General features: G+C 33.0%; 1 protein-coding gene across 50 annotated transcripts in view; it reads left to right on the top strand.

The window, feature by feature from the left end:
• The window catches only part of FOXP2 (forkhead box P2), a 593,473-nt gene that overhangs the window by 463,532 nt on the left and 115,642 nt on the right, over nucleotides 1-14,299 (top strand). For 22 of the 50 annotated variants that reach the window (XM_078343237.1, XM_054237452.2, XM_054237459.2 and 19 more), the window contains one exon: nucleotides 3,713-3,787. The exons of the other annotated variants lie outside the window; for them this stretch is intronic. Coding sequence is in view for 18 of the 22 variants with exons in the window: in XM_054237452.2 (XP_054093427.1) it covers nucleotides 3,713-3,787 (75 nt within the window). In the remaining 4 variants the exon portion in view is untranslated. The remainder of the gene's footprint in view (nucleotides 1-3,712; nucleotides 3,788-14,299) is intronic. 50 annotated transcript variants of the gene reach the window in all.

Genomic DNA, 14,299 nt, shown 5'->3' on the forward strand with positions numbered 1-14,299 from the left:
CCCATATTAACGTCTTGCTTTGCTCCACCAGGTTTCTAAAAGGAAAACAATTATTTCTTTATTCATACAGGAGAGTAATATGTATCATGAAGTTTACTGATAGGTTGAAAACAGATGCAATGTCTTTGGAATTTTTGCAACCTTTATTATACATACTAGCATTTTATACATAGTAGAAACAATGAATCTTTTTATCTGAAAATTGAGTACTATTTTGAAGCAACAATGACAGCTAACAAATAAGTATATAGCTAATAAATGGTAATATATGGGTACCTGCACTGTTCTAATTACTTTACAATTGATATATTTAATAATCTTCTGATAATGTTACTTATTATCCTCTGTCTAGAGAGAGAATACAAGAGAAGCTAAGCATTTTGCTCAAGGTCACACCACTAGTAAGTGTAAGATCTGAAGCTCAGCAGACTATCTCCAGAGCCAGCATTCTTAGGTTCAGCACTAAATGACTTACTCTTTATTGTTTTAAAAAAAAATTACAATGATTCGCATTTAATTGAAGAATAGATTTCTTCTGAAGTTTATGTTGAAAGCCTGTTACAGTACATTGTCTGTCCTTTTCACTGTTAAAGGTTTCTTTAGTGCTTATTTGAAACAGATGCAAGCATTTAAAATATCTGTTCCCATTGTGTTTCCCTGTGATTTGCTGGAGTATGTCAGGTTGCCTCCAGGAGATCAATTTCTTAGTGACTGTCTGATTTTATTCGTCTTGCTACTTCTTTACAAACCTGCAGTTTCATGGATCTGTTAAAGCATGGTTGATCAGAGTTTTATTGCATCTCTAACCAACATTCTGTCTCCACCTGTCATAAAAAGCTTTAGGGACACCATGAGAAGAACCTGGGTGGGTTTCTCAAAGCACAATTTCTTCAACCAAGCCTGTTGGCAAGATATGATGGCAGGCTAATGATAGTGCAAAGTTTATTCTCACTTACTTTCAACTGTAGAAACTAATGAGTTACTTAAAAGCCTTTGCCTTTCATTAGGTTACTTTATGTGTAAGTTACTGTTCTTGACTTTCTCTTTTCACAAATTTTGCCTTCTAACTCTTTATTTGTATTGAGTGTTTAACTGTTATGTTTTATAATTTTCCATGCAAAGTGACAGGAACAGGGAAATGTCACTGTGAGCCCTCAGTGTCAGACAGTTCTGTCTCTTGTCCCTGTGGATGGGGATGAATTACAGTATCATTTTAATATGCTTTATTTCTCTCTCTGGCAACAGGAATGATTTGATAGGAGTGTTTTTGTTAGTCGGTGTTTCTGGTTGATAAAAATATGATATATCATAGATTTTAGGGATAGAAAAACAATAAAAATATACTGTGTACCAATCCAAACATATCATCGTTAATGAAACAAAAGGCTCTTCCTGGTCTTATTTTTTTGTCAAGGTTATGCCTTTGTTAAATTTAGGAAATATTTGAGATAGTATCTGAGGAAGATATGTTTGGAACTTGGTTAAGTTTACAGGAATTATGTTTCTGAGTCAGTTGAGCTAAGAATGGGAAACATCCTCATGGTGAAGCCTCAGGCAGCTTCCATCCCAGAGCTACAAAACTAGTAGAATTCTAATGAAAAACCTCCTTTTTAATGAAATCCTTTTGATATTTTGGCATCTGTATCCCTTAAATCTGTAACTATACACTTTTGTTCCATAGTATTTTTGTGTATTTTTATTGTTGTACTTGTACATCATCTCAATATTTCCTGTTTATGTACTCCTCCTCCAGGAGTGAGACTTACTCTCTGTATCATCCCTTCTGAGCTGACTGGGATGACAAAACTTCATAATCCCACCATGTTTTGTTAATGCTAGGGACACAAATATTAATATTTTATTTAACTTAGGTGCTCTTGAAATAATTTAAGTTGACATTACTTATTTATAAAGTTTAATTTTCAGTATTAAATATAAACAGTGTCATGGCAGCTTTGGAGTTATTGTGACAATCACTTTTTTTAACGTAGATGAATGTCTATCTGAGGGTTTTATTAGTGTTAGTCTGGTTTATTGTTATGGTATGGAATAGCATTTCATTTTTTAAGGATGCTTATGACCTTGTTAAATAGCAGTCCAAAAATCATGTGGCTTGTTTTGATATTAACCAAAGTTACAGCTGCCTAGCTGTAAAGCAGTCAGTTTCTCTTATTATGACTAGTTCTTCAACTTGTACTGTTTTAAATTGCCTGCAATTAGCATATTTCAACCTTATTTTTAGGTTTAAATTGCAGTGTGAGAGTGTACTCTCCTCTTAGCTAATTAGTGCTATCAAGGAACAGTAGGTTACCTCATTAGTACCATGTGCATTTAATTAAAGAAGAGAAAATTGGAGTTAACCTCATAGTTAATATTTTCACAGAGTGCTACAATGCCAACACCTTCAATTGGAGTCACACCCCTGTGTATCTAATTATGCACTGGTGCCAAATAAGGTTAGCAAGGGTACCACAAGGCTGTTGACAAAATAATTTAGATGAAAATGTATTTGTTGGCTTCTGAAAGTAAAATATAACTTGAACATTTCCCCCCTCAGTCTTCATCTGCTAGCATCAGGTGACATACTTCTTCCTAGGAAACAGGAGGAAAAGGATATTTTGGAAGCCATTTTTTCCTGTTTGAATTGATGTTCCTCTTATCTTCAAGAAAATGGCATGTATCATGTAAAACATATACAATTCATTTCTTAAACAGAACCTCTGAACTTCATAGATGTATTTGAAAAGAATTATTTATAAGATGTAATATTTACATGCATCAAACCACTACAAATACTCCCTGACACCCTTAACACATCCCTCCTTGCTTTTCTTCTTTTCTGGTATAGTTATAATTTCCCTTGTGTATCTTATGAATGGGGATCATCCTTTCATATCATACATGAAGTCTAAGGATGTGTTGTCACATGGTCTATTCAAATGCAGTGTAATCCTTTTGCCCTTCAGACAAAATCTTTGAAATGTCTAATGCTACTTAGGTAAAAAATGACATTCCATGTCATTTATCAATAAATAATCACTTTGCTTTTACAGATAAAAATGCAAACTATACATTTGAGTATATAGAGTAGTTTTCAATGCAAATGGTACAATTCAACAGGTTTTAACAGATATTATGGAGGTTGGTTGCATAGTCTTAGATATATTTTAGTGGCAATAATTTTTATATGATAATGCATAACCACAGCCATTTATTTAAAGAGATTATTGTGATTGTTCTCATATGACACGGTAGGACAGGATTCATGTTCATTTGTATTGGTTATAAGTGATTACAAGTCAGAGGTTAGCTTTTTCAGAATTAGAGATGATTACATTTTAAGAACAAAGAACATTTCATACACTAAAATTGCAGTGTTATTTAAATATATAGAAGTATTTATGATTCTTAGCTTACAAGTGGGAAGAAAGATTCCTAAGGCACGTTCATGGTACATAATCAGTGAATTTTTTAGTTATAGGTTAATTTATTATGATCCAAATATTCAACTTTCCATCTGCCAAATTATTTCTATTTTTAAAATTTATACTAGTTAACTGTGAGACAATAGTGGAATAATCTTGTCTATTTTGACCTACCAAGATAATAATCCCTAAAAATGATTTTTAAAAATGGTAATGTACATTATTAGTATAAGCCTTAAGATTGGGAAAAAAAAAAGCCAACTCCTCATTCTCTTTGTTTAACCTAGGAATTGCTTCCAGAAACAAAATTATGTATCTGTGGCCACTCTTCTGGTGATGGGCATCCTCACAACACATTTGCAGTAAGTTACACTGGGCAATTAGAAATTCAGCTACTAAGCACAAGGCCATAGACCCAGTCCCACTAAATAGATTATATATGATTTTTTGTAGCCAATCCCTTCCATTGGTGCCATTGGTGCAGATAATCAAGATATGACTAATGTTAAGATACAGATGTAATTACTTGATTTTCTGTTACTTCTTTTGTTCTCAATTCAGTTACGTTTCACTAGATATAGAGTTCACAGCTTTTGTGAGTTGATGGCATTAAAGATTGCCTTAAACATAAAGAGGCTATAACACTACTATGCTTTTCTTGAACTTTGAGGAATAATTTGATGAGAGAATGCTGATAAGAAGAAAATAAATAAGTAGACATAGATTGTGGGTTGATCCAACACATATTTTAGAACAAAATTGCTGTTCCATGTTCTTCAAGTTGTCATATAAATATACCAAAACCTTTTGAACATATTTTGCCACTAGAGTGTAACTTGTCATTTTGGACTGTAATATTTGGTGGAAAATGCTTATGTCACCCAATTCTCATACCAGTTAGCCTTGGAAATAAATAGTAATCTTCAAGTCTCCATTCAAGAATTTTTAAATAAAGCAAGTTCGTGTTTCTATTCAGCATAGATTCTAGCTGTATTCTTAAGAAATCTCTAAATATCTAAATCATGTATTTTTACATATAGGCAGTCCTTCATATTCATGGGTTCTGTAACTGTGGATTCAACCAATCACAGATCCAAAATATTTGGGGAAAAAATGGATGGTTACATCTCTACTGAAAGTGTTCATATATTTTTCTTCTTATCATTATTATTGCCCAAATAATACAGTGTAGCAACTATTTATACAGCATTTTTTACGTTAAGTATTATAGGTAAGCTAGAGATGATTTCCAGTATACAGGAAGATATGCATAGGTTATATGCAAATAGGTTATGTGTATAGGTTAAATGCAAAAAATTATTTTATATAAAGGACGTGAGCAATTATATATTTTGGTATCTACGCGTGTCATAGGACCAATCCCCCACACATACCAAAGGACTTCTATACACAACTTTTGCTTATTTCCTTAAGAACTGATATATTAGGCTCAGTAGGCTAGAATATTCCTAAATTGACTCAGCCAAAATTTATTTACTTTTCACTACCCTATACATAATATTTTCTCATTATAATTGATAAAAAACAACAAAATTAATAGTCATATGTAATCAGTGTCTTCCTGAATGAAGAAATATCTAATTTCATACTTTGATTAAAAAGATAGAAAATGTTTTCAATAAAAATACTGTCAAATTAATACAGTATATTTATGGAAAATATGAAACTTTAAAAAATGTTAGTTGCAATACAAAAATAAACTCAAAGGTAAAAGCAGCAATAACATATCTTATTCTATAGAAATAGTGAATGTCAACAAAAAAATAGTGAATGTCGAGGACTGGTAATAAATGTTATATATGCAGGCTTCAGAGATCTGAAATTACCTGGTTTGGGGTCTCATTCATTTTAATCCTATAGTATTTGGACCCCCTAAGCCTTTTTGGAGTAACATTTAAAAAACATAGGAAAACTTAAAAATGGTGGTAAGTTTTGCTGATATAATGTAATTAAGTTTATGTTAAAGATTAAAATAATCTTAATTTCTAAGTATTTTCTGTATAAAGGAAGATAAATTTTAGTTAAATATCAAATGCAATTGTATACTTTATAAAGAAAATTAATTTAAAAATTACTCTTAAAAAGATTGTGTTGGCCAGGCACGATGCCTCATGCCTACAATCCCAGCACTTTGGGAGGCCAAGGCAGGTGAATCACGAGGTCAAGAGATCAAGACCATCCTGGTCAACATGGTGAAACCCTGTCTCTACTAAAAATACAAAAAAAATTAGCTGGGTATGGTGGTGTACACCTGTAGTCCCAGCTACTGGGGAGGCTGAGGCAGGAGAATTGCTTGAACCCAGGAGGCAGAGGTTGCGGTGAGCCGAGATCGCACCATTGCACTCCAGCCTGGGTAACAAGAGTGAAACTCCGTCTCAAAAAAAAAAAAAAAAGATTGTGTTAAAAATGGGACACTTTTCCTAATTAGTAACACTTTTTCCTAAAATAATACCAATGGAAAAATTGTTTTCATTAGACTGAAGAGTGAGCTGGCTTAAGTGCTAATAGTATTTGCTCCTTATCTAAAACTACTTCTACCATTTAAAATCTCTATTCTACTGATGAGAGAAAAGAGATCTATCACATCAAATCTTTATATTTTCACTGACATCTTTTTAGAGTGAAAATGAGACATGTAGAAGTCAAATGATTCACCACAGACCATGTAATTTCTCAATGGTAAGGTTGAATTTGTCACCCAAGTTGTGATCACCAGTGTGCTGGTGTTTCCAAAGATATCCCAAATTGTTCTTGGCTGCCTTGAGTGCAGTGTTAAATAGAAGCTTGAGTTTCTTCCATATGTCTAAGACTGCATCTCATCTCTCAGAAAGAAAGTACCCGGATGAGTTAGCGAGGTCTGATCTGGCTGGTGGGGAAGAAGAAGCATGGCCCTGCATTTGCTTGACGTCAGATGTTTGCCATCTCCATAGTGTGCCAATTTCATACTTCGTATTTGTCATTGAGTGGCTTTACAAATGGGGCTTCTTGACTTCACAACACAAGGGAAATATTATTTAAATAATATTAAATGCTTATTTTCCTTTATTGATTATTTTAGATATAAACTTCAGCATGCTAAAATTGTTACATAATGTGATTTAAAATCAATAGACTAACCAGAACAAATACTATATTATTCATAGATGAAAATTTCTATGTGATGGACAAGGTTGTCTTTTAGTATTCATTGTACTTATAAGTACCAATATGCCAGAGTGGTAGTCTGGAACACTGTAAGAGTACTGGTGGCCTAAAAGGAAGAAAGAGATCAAAAGGATAGATGTGGTACCTAAAGCCAGCCATATTCCTTCATCATCTATGTAACTGACATTTACAATAAATTGTAAATTATTATAATAATTTGAAAATTTTAGGAGACCCTACATAATGCCTATCAAGGTGTTAATTTAATATCACACATATTATTTCCATGGTTGCTCCACCTTCACACACACACACAAGCCAAAATTTTCAGGCCTGTGTTCCAAATTGGTGTATTAAATTGATTTTTATTCTTCCTAGCACACGCAATTCACTTAAAAAAAAAAATTGCTGAGATTTATTAGCAAGTCTGAAGTAAAGTGCCAAAAATCACAGGGAGACAAAGCCATTTACATTACCAAATGAAGGTTAAAGCCCAAATTATCTCAAGGAAATAATATTGCATATTTGATATTAAACAGAGGTCAAAAGCTCTCCATCACACCATCCTCTTTCAGATATAATTGTATGAATTTACTAGCAAAACATGCAATAAAAATGTATTTTCATGGGGGTTTTTCTGCTGTTTTGGCTTATTGATAACCATTAAACATTGTCCATCCCCTGAGTATTGTCCCTCCCTATTATCATATTGTTGAACTGTAGTGATATTTTAACGTACTTGCTAATGAATTATCTTTAATGTGCCTCTATCAATTTATTGCAATACTGGGCAGTAATTGTATGCACTTACCTTTATGTGAAAATTGTGATTCTAATTTTTATCTGCTTGTATTTAAAAGAAATATTTGGGCTCCTTCATTTGTATATTTACTATCCTAATGGTAACAATATTATGCCCTTATTATAACTTTGAGTTTAATAGATAAAAAAGCATTAATTTCTGCCTTTAAAAGCAAGAATATCAGAATTAGAGAGCTTCACTGGTAGAGAATACTTCTCAGTGCTTGCTTTTCACATTCAATTTTTTCAAATAGTGTCTAGTTTAACCTGAAAAAAACATCTTGACTTATTTTACTTTTCTTTCAAACTTCGGTACTAGGATACGTGCCTTTCTCTTTTTTCCTGACGTATCAAACAGCTTTACAAATGACTAACTCTGCCAAGATTCTAAATTTCACAATCTTTGGCTTCCTTACAAGATAGTAACCCAAGTTCGTTCACTACTCTTTAACTATATCCTGCTGACACCTCATCTGCCTGAATGACCTCATTACCACCTATCTGCAAGTAATCTTATTGTTAGTGTTGCCTACAGTTTTTACACCTAAGTGAATACTGTTTTACATAGGATTCTGCCAGTTAGTTCTAACTGCTAAGGCAATTATGTGGAATGTTTAAGGTATTTGTCTTTGGCTCTTATTTTTAAAAGCTTTAGCATTGAGCCAGATGAATCTTTTGATGAACAAAATGTCTTGTACCTGTAATTTGAAAATGAAACTTGACTGGCCTTGGTCTAACTGCTTTATTATTCATTCAGATTAAATTACGTTGGCCACATTTGATCTTTCTCCCTACAGGTCTTTACTATGATTATCTCAGGAATGGTTTATTTTTAATAGAGATGCTGGACTGGAAGAAATAAGAAAACAGGGAGAGTGACACTTTTTAAAATATCTTTTTATTTCTGTTCTGAATTCATCTCTCTCTCAAGGCTTTACATAAATCCTACACAGCACCAAATAATCCACTGTGTGGTCTCTACAGTCAGCTTTCTGGTTTGAGAGTTGGACCAGTTTCTTGACTTTGCTTAGCTTCACGTTCTCAGTCTTTAAAATAATAACAATACTACCTACCTCATAAGGTGGTAACGGGAATTAAAATTGATAACCCTAAAAAGTATTTAGCATGATGACTAACACATAGTAAATATGCAATAGATGTTGAGTCTGTATCGTAGCAGCATCAATATACTCTTGCTTGGATGAAAGAGGCAATTCTGTTGGATGTAAATTTAAGTGTATTTTTGGTATTAACACTAAAGGGACATTGGGTATTGTACCTTGGGTCATAGCAAAGACAGATGGCAGTGTTCCCCCATTGAGAGGAGTCTTTATGTTATTCAATTTAAGTTGAACACTGACTTCCTCACTCACTCACTCACTCACAAAATACAGTGTCATCCAGATACTTTCTGATTAGTTAAGTGGATGACAGCTAAGTAGAAGAGATGGAATTCTGCCTCATCAGACCTAAATGATGCCTGGCAGCTAAGAAGACTCATAGCTAAAATATGTAAGGAAAAGTGATTGTCCCCCAGTTGTATGTATCCAGTTAGAGCACATGAAGATACAAAGTTAGGAAATGCATGCAGCAATGTTGAATTACCTCTATTTTTTTCTTCCTTTCTACATTATAAACATATTAGCAAAACATAACTGGAAGTTAAATTACTACTTATTATAGTATTGATAGTTTTAACTAACATGCTGAAAATAATTAACCAAGGGTAATGTTGCAGTAATTTCTTTCACAGTACCGTTTTTATAAAAGCTGGTTATAAGATTTAACTCTTTGCATTTGTATAAAGATGTGCGGTATACACTTGAATTTATTGTTTTACTGTGTTACTTTTGAGTAGCTTTTATTGAGTATGATGATACTACTCATACTACAGCCCTTCAGTAGGAAATAACCTTAAGATAATAAAATGCTTCTAACACTTACATTATAGATGATTTTGTTAATGACAGATTTAATATAGTGACCATGTTTAGGGCTACTGTTAAAAAGTTCCAGATGCTGTATCCATCTGAAACAGAAAAAAAGTTTTTGTTTTTAAAGCCTTGGCTGACATTTGTATGTAATTTCTTGATTAATCTTTTTTCCCTACTGTTATTTAACATATTAGTAATTATCGTTACACACCCCTCTCAACTGGAATGTAAGCTCCCTGAGCTCGGTTTGCTCTAGAAACCTCTCCTGAGTAGTTGCCCCTCACCTTATATTTCTTTGTAATATTTGAGATTGCCAAGAATTCTCTTGATGTTGGTTCCAAGAAGGACCAGTAGTAGAGATTTTTCAGTGGAGCTCCTCCTTGAAATTTATAATGAATAATTAACTCCCCTTGATGATTCACCAAACCATTAGTGTGGCAGAAATTGGGGCAGATGAAAGGATTATTTATTTAGTTATTGATTTTGCTGTTAACATGTTTTTCATCAAATAGATTGATATACACATGAGAATATGTATGTGGCAATAATATGCGTTTATGGTACTTACTAAGACAAATTATATTTTTCTTTTCACATTTTAAAGTTATTTGTAAGGAGCTGTTAGTGATATTCTTTACAAATATGAAATGTAATTGGCATTAACTTCCAACAGTTTGCTAAATAGTTTTTGTATATTTCTAAATATCACTTAAGAAAATGTGTATTCTGTATTTATTATTTGTATTTCTGATCCCTGTCTATTTCTGCATCATCTTCTTTTAGCATAACTGAAAGTTGCAGAAAACACTTTGTCATTTTAGTGTATAAGTCTTCAGAATTGTGCACATAAACATACAAACATATATCTATACATACACATATCTAAGCACTATATAAAAGAGTGTACACGTGTTTTTATTCAGTTCTATGCGCAATTCGTTTTTCTTTCTTTTTGAAGTTACCTTTTTTTTAGATTTGTAATTTTCATTAGGCAAATGAATGTTATGCATAGGATTAAAAAATTATGGAACCAAATGTCTATAACTGGCATAGTTTATGCAGTAAAGTATTTACTTTAAAAATATTTCTAAATACCCATATTTTTAAAATATAAGTTTCAATACATAGGATGCCAGGTTAAGCATCACAGGACTTCCTTTGACATTAAAACTTAAACCTGAAAGAAAACAACAACAACACCAACAAAACTTAAACCTGAAACTACATACTGTACTTTAACAGTGGAGTGCAGAAAGCCTATTCTCACGGGAGATTTTTTTATGCTGTAAATAACTTTATACATCGTGCAATTTAGATGAAATTCTACTTGTTTACTTTCAACTAATCATATTGTTTATCATAATAAATTTTGTGTAAATAGATTCCAACTGTTAATAAGATAAAGTCCAAGTTGGAAAATTCAAAATTGAACTTTAAAAATACTTAGCATCAAGAATAGTTCGCGATGCTCAGACTCTGACAATCATGCTCCTTGAGCACCTTTCCATGAAGTCATGATTTCTTTTCCACCAGACTTCCCCCGATCTCTCTTAAGAGAGATATTGTGAAGTATTTGACAATAGTGGAAGAAACCATCTGCTCTTTAGATTTAAAATACCAGTTATAGCATTATACTTCAGACTATATATGTTATATATTTAATATTTTATAAATAATGCTTTAATAATTTTAATTTAGAATTTTATATGTAGAATATTTAGTCTGGCATACAACAGACAATATAGAATGAGAGTAAGAAACTTCATCATAAGAGATTATAATAAAGGGAAGGCATCAAGCAGACATCTCAGCAATAAATTCTCATTATATTAGGCATAATTCATAAATTCACATAGAGTTTTGTAATTGTCAAGGAAAAGTGTTACCAAAATGATGTTCTCAGAACTGAAGAAACAAGCTTAAAAGTTTAGGAATTTGATATTCCTGGAGTATCATATACATATACCTAAATAACATTTTCTGGTGTATAGATCATTAATACAAAGTTGAGACAATTAATATGAATAACAAATGTACTGTTGTTTTATTCCTATTTTCTTTCCTATTCTTGTTGCCTGTAAATTGTAAGTATAAGAGATTATATTTCTTAAATTGTTTTATATTGAGGGTGGAAAACATACTTTTTTGCATATCTACTCTTTTCTCCTTTTATATTACCTGAGTAGTCACTCTGCTGTTTTGGAAGGGTTGTGCCCTGTTACCACAGTGCCAAATTGCCAAAATAAGAAGTAAGGGATGTCTGCTTACCATCTATTTTCATCTTATATGGACTGATAGTGTATTATAGTTAAAAGGGGCCTTATAGTTCATCTAATTCAACTCCTTTATTTTACAGTTGAAAAAAGTGTTAAAGAATCTAAATGACTTCCTTAATGTCTATCCATTATTTATTGAATTCAGGAGGGAGCTACTGATGATCTGATAGTTCTTTAGTCTTGGTTTATGGTTCATATGTATTAATTTTGCCAGGCTGTTTATTATTTAATTTTAATTCTATGTATCTGTCAAATAAGGAAATCACTGTTTTTCCAAATGTTGCTAATCACATTTATCTATGAAAAAGTTTTAAAAACCAGATTGATTTCATGATTATTTTTGATATTAACATTCATTTTACCTGACTATATGTGGTTTGTTGAGGGCACTTTTAAGGTCTCAATCGGATCTGTGAGGTTGTTTTATTTATAGGTCAAGGTTTTAGAGAAATTTAGAGAAAAATTTAAGGTTTCTCACTGATTTCCTTAGAAATGTTTTAAAGTGAATTGTGAAATTTCAGACTGTTGATTTATTGCTTATGTTATTTTATTAAGACTTCAGCTAGGAGGAAAAGGACACTTTAAAAACCTATATGAGGTAATAGAAATGTAGTTTCTAATTGTTAAAAGAATCAGCCTAATGGTTCCCAAGCCTTAGTCGTTTATATTTTCTCTTTATTTACACTACACATTCAAGAAGGATCAATTGCTTTATAGAAAGGACCAAAATCTGAGATTTCCCAGGCTTTTCAGGTTGTCTGTTTTATCTATCAGATAAATATGTATTAACAATTAAAAGTAAGTGGTTAGTAAATCTGTTGTTCCATCCTGATCTTGAAATTATTTATTGATTGATTGATTTTATTATTTTTTAATTGCATTTTAGGTTTTGGGGTACATGTGAAGAACATGTAAGATTGTTGCATAGGTACATACATGGCAGTGTGATTTGCTGCCTTCCTCCCCATTACCTATATCTGGCATTTCTCCCCATGCTGCTATCTCTCCCTAACTCCCCACCACCTGCTGTGCCTCCCCTATTTCCCCCCGACAGACCCCAGTGTGTGATGCTCCCCTCCCTGTGTCCATGTGTTCTCATTATTCAACACCCACCTATGAGTGAGAACATGCAGTGTTTGATTTTCTGTTCTTGTGTCAGTTTGCTGAGAATGATGGTTTCCAGGTTCATCCATGTCCCTACAAAGAACACAAACTCATCGTTTTTGATGGCTGCATAGTATGCAATGGTGTATATGTACCGCATTTTCCCTGTCCAGTCTATCATCGATAGGCATCTGATCTTGAAATTCTAAGAAAGGGAAGTAAGAGAATACTTTTAAGTCTGATATTTAAATATTAGACACTCAATATATAAAGACCAGGATAGATGCTCGGACTGACCAGATAAAGATACTAGGTTCATAACATAAAATTTTTATCCCGTAAAATATATTCATAGCACTAGTGATAGAAATAAGCACAGAGGTTACAGAATTTTTTTGAGAAATTGTGATAAGTATTGGGAACCATCAATTATAACATTGTTAATTAGCACATACAATTTTGTTACTGTGACTGTCTCCTTTTCTGGAGACATCTGGGCTCTTTTCTTTCCCTACCTTCTGCTTCTGTTCTCATACATAACATATTCCATTTTTTTCTATCCCCCCTGTGGCTTGTTTCCTTTTCTTTTCTGTGTATCAAATTCTACAGGTTATGCAAGCCCCAACTCAGTTACTATTGCACATGAATGCTTTTTCACCCACACAGTTCACATTGATTAATTCCTTTTTTTATATTGTATCTCTGTACTTGTCTTACTCACATTTTTGGAGTTATTCTTACATAGCTTCCTTCATAATCAATTCCATTCAGCACATATTCACTAAGCATATTCTATGGAAAACTCATGTTGCTAAGCAGTGTATTCAGTAAAATGCTGAATAATCACCTATATTTGAGAAATTTGGACTATAAAAATGGGAAATACATAATTTAGGACTCAAAAATCTATGCACTCTAAGGAGAGATTCAATCATTATACTGAGGAATTAAAGACAAGTAGATAGGAGAGGTTTATTTGAGGGAAAGTTATTTAAAAAGAGAATTTTATTGGTATATGTAGTCTCTGATTGTATGGTTTAATACCAGAATTTGAAGTTTTAAGTAACTTTTTAAAAGGACCTTAAATATTCTGTAAGATTTTGAGTAAGGAAGTGGATGTAACATAACCAGACCATCCTACTTAAGATACCTTAGAGCAATAGAAAGCAGTCACTAGAATGAGAAAAAATACTGCAGTCTATGTGTCCAGTTAGAGTGTGTTGTCAGAAGAAACCGGGCATCATCATATTAACTAGCAAAAGGACAAGAGAAGGAAATAAGACAGAGTTAAGAAAGAAGGTCAGGTGTGGTCACCTGTAATCCCAGCACTTTCAGAAGCTGAGGTGGGTGGATCACCTGAGGTTGGGAGTTCAAGGCCAGCCTGACCAACATGATGAAACCCTATCTCTACTAAAAATGCAAAAATTAGTTGGGCATGGTGGTGCATGCCTGTAGTCCCAGGTACTTGAGAGTCTAAGACAGGAAAATTACTTGAACCTGGGAGACAGAGATTGCAGAGAGCAGAGATTGTGCCACTGCACTCTAGCCTGAACAACAGAGCAAGACTCCATGAGAGAAAGAGAGAGAGAGAGAG

Source organism: Callithrix jacchus, chromosome 11 (assembly GCF_049354715.1).
Source record: "Callithrix jacchus isolate 240 chromosome 11, calJac240_pri, whole genome shotgun sequence".
NCBI classification, from domain to species: Eukaryota; Metazoa; Chordata; class Mammalia; order Primates; family Cebidae; genus Callithrix; species Callithrix jacchus.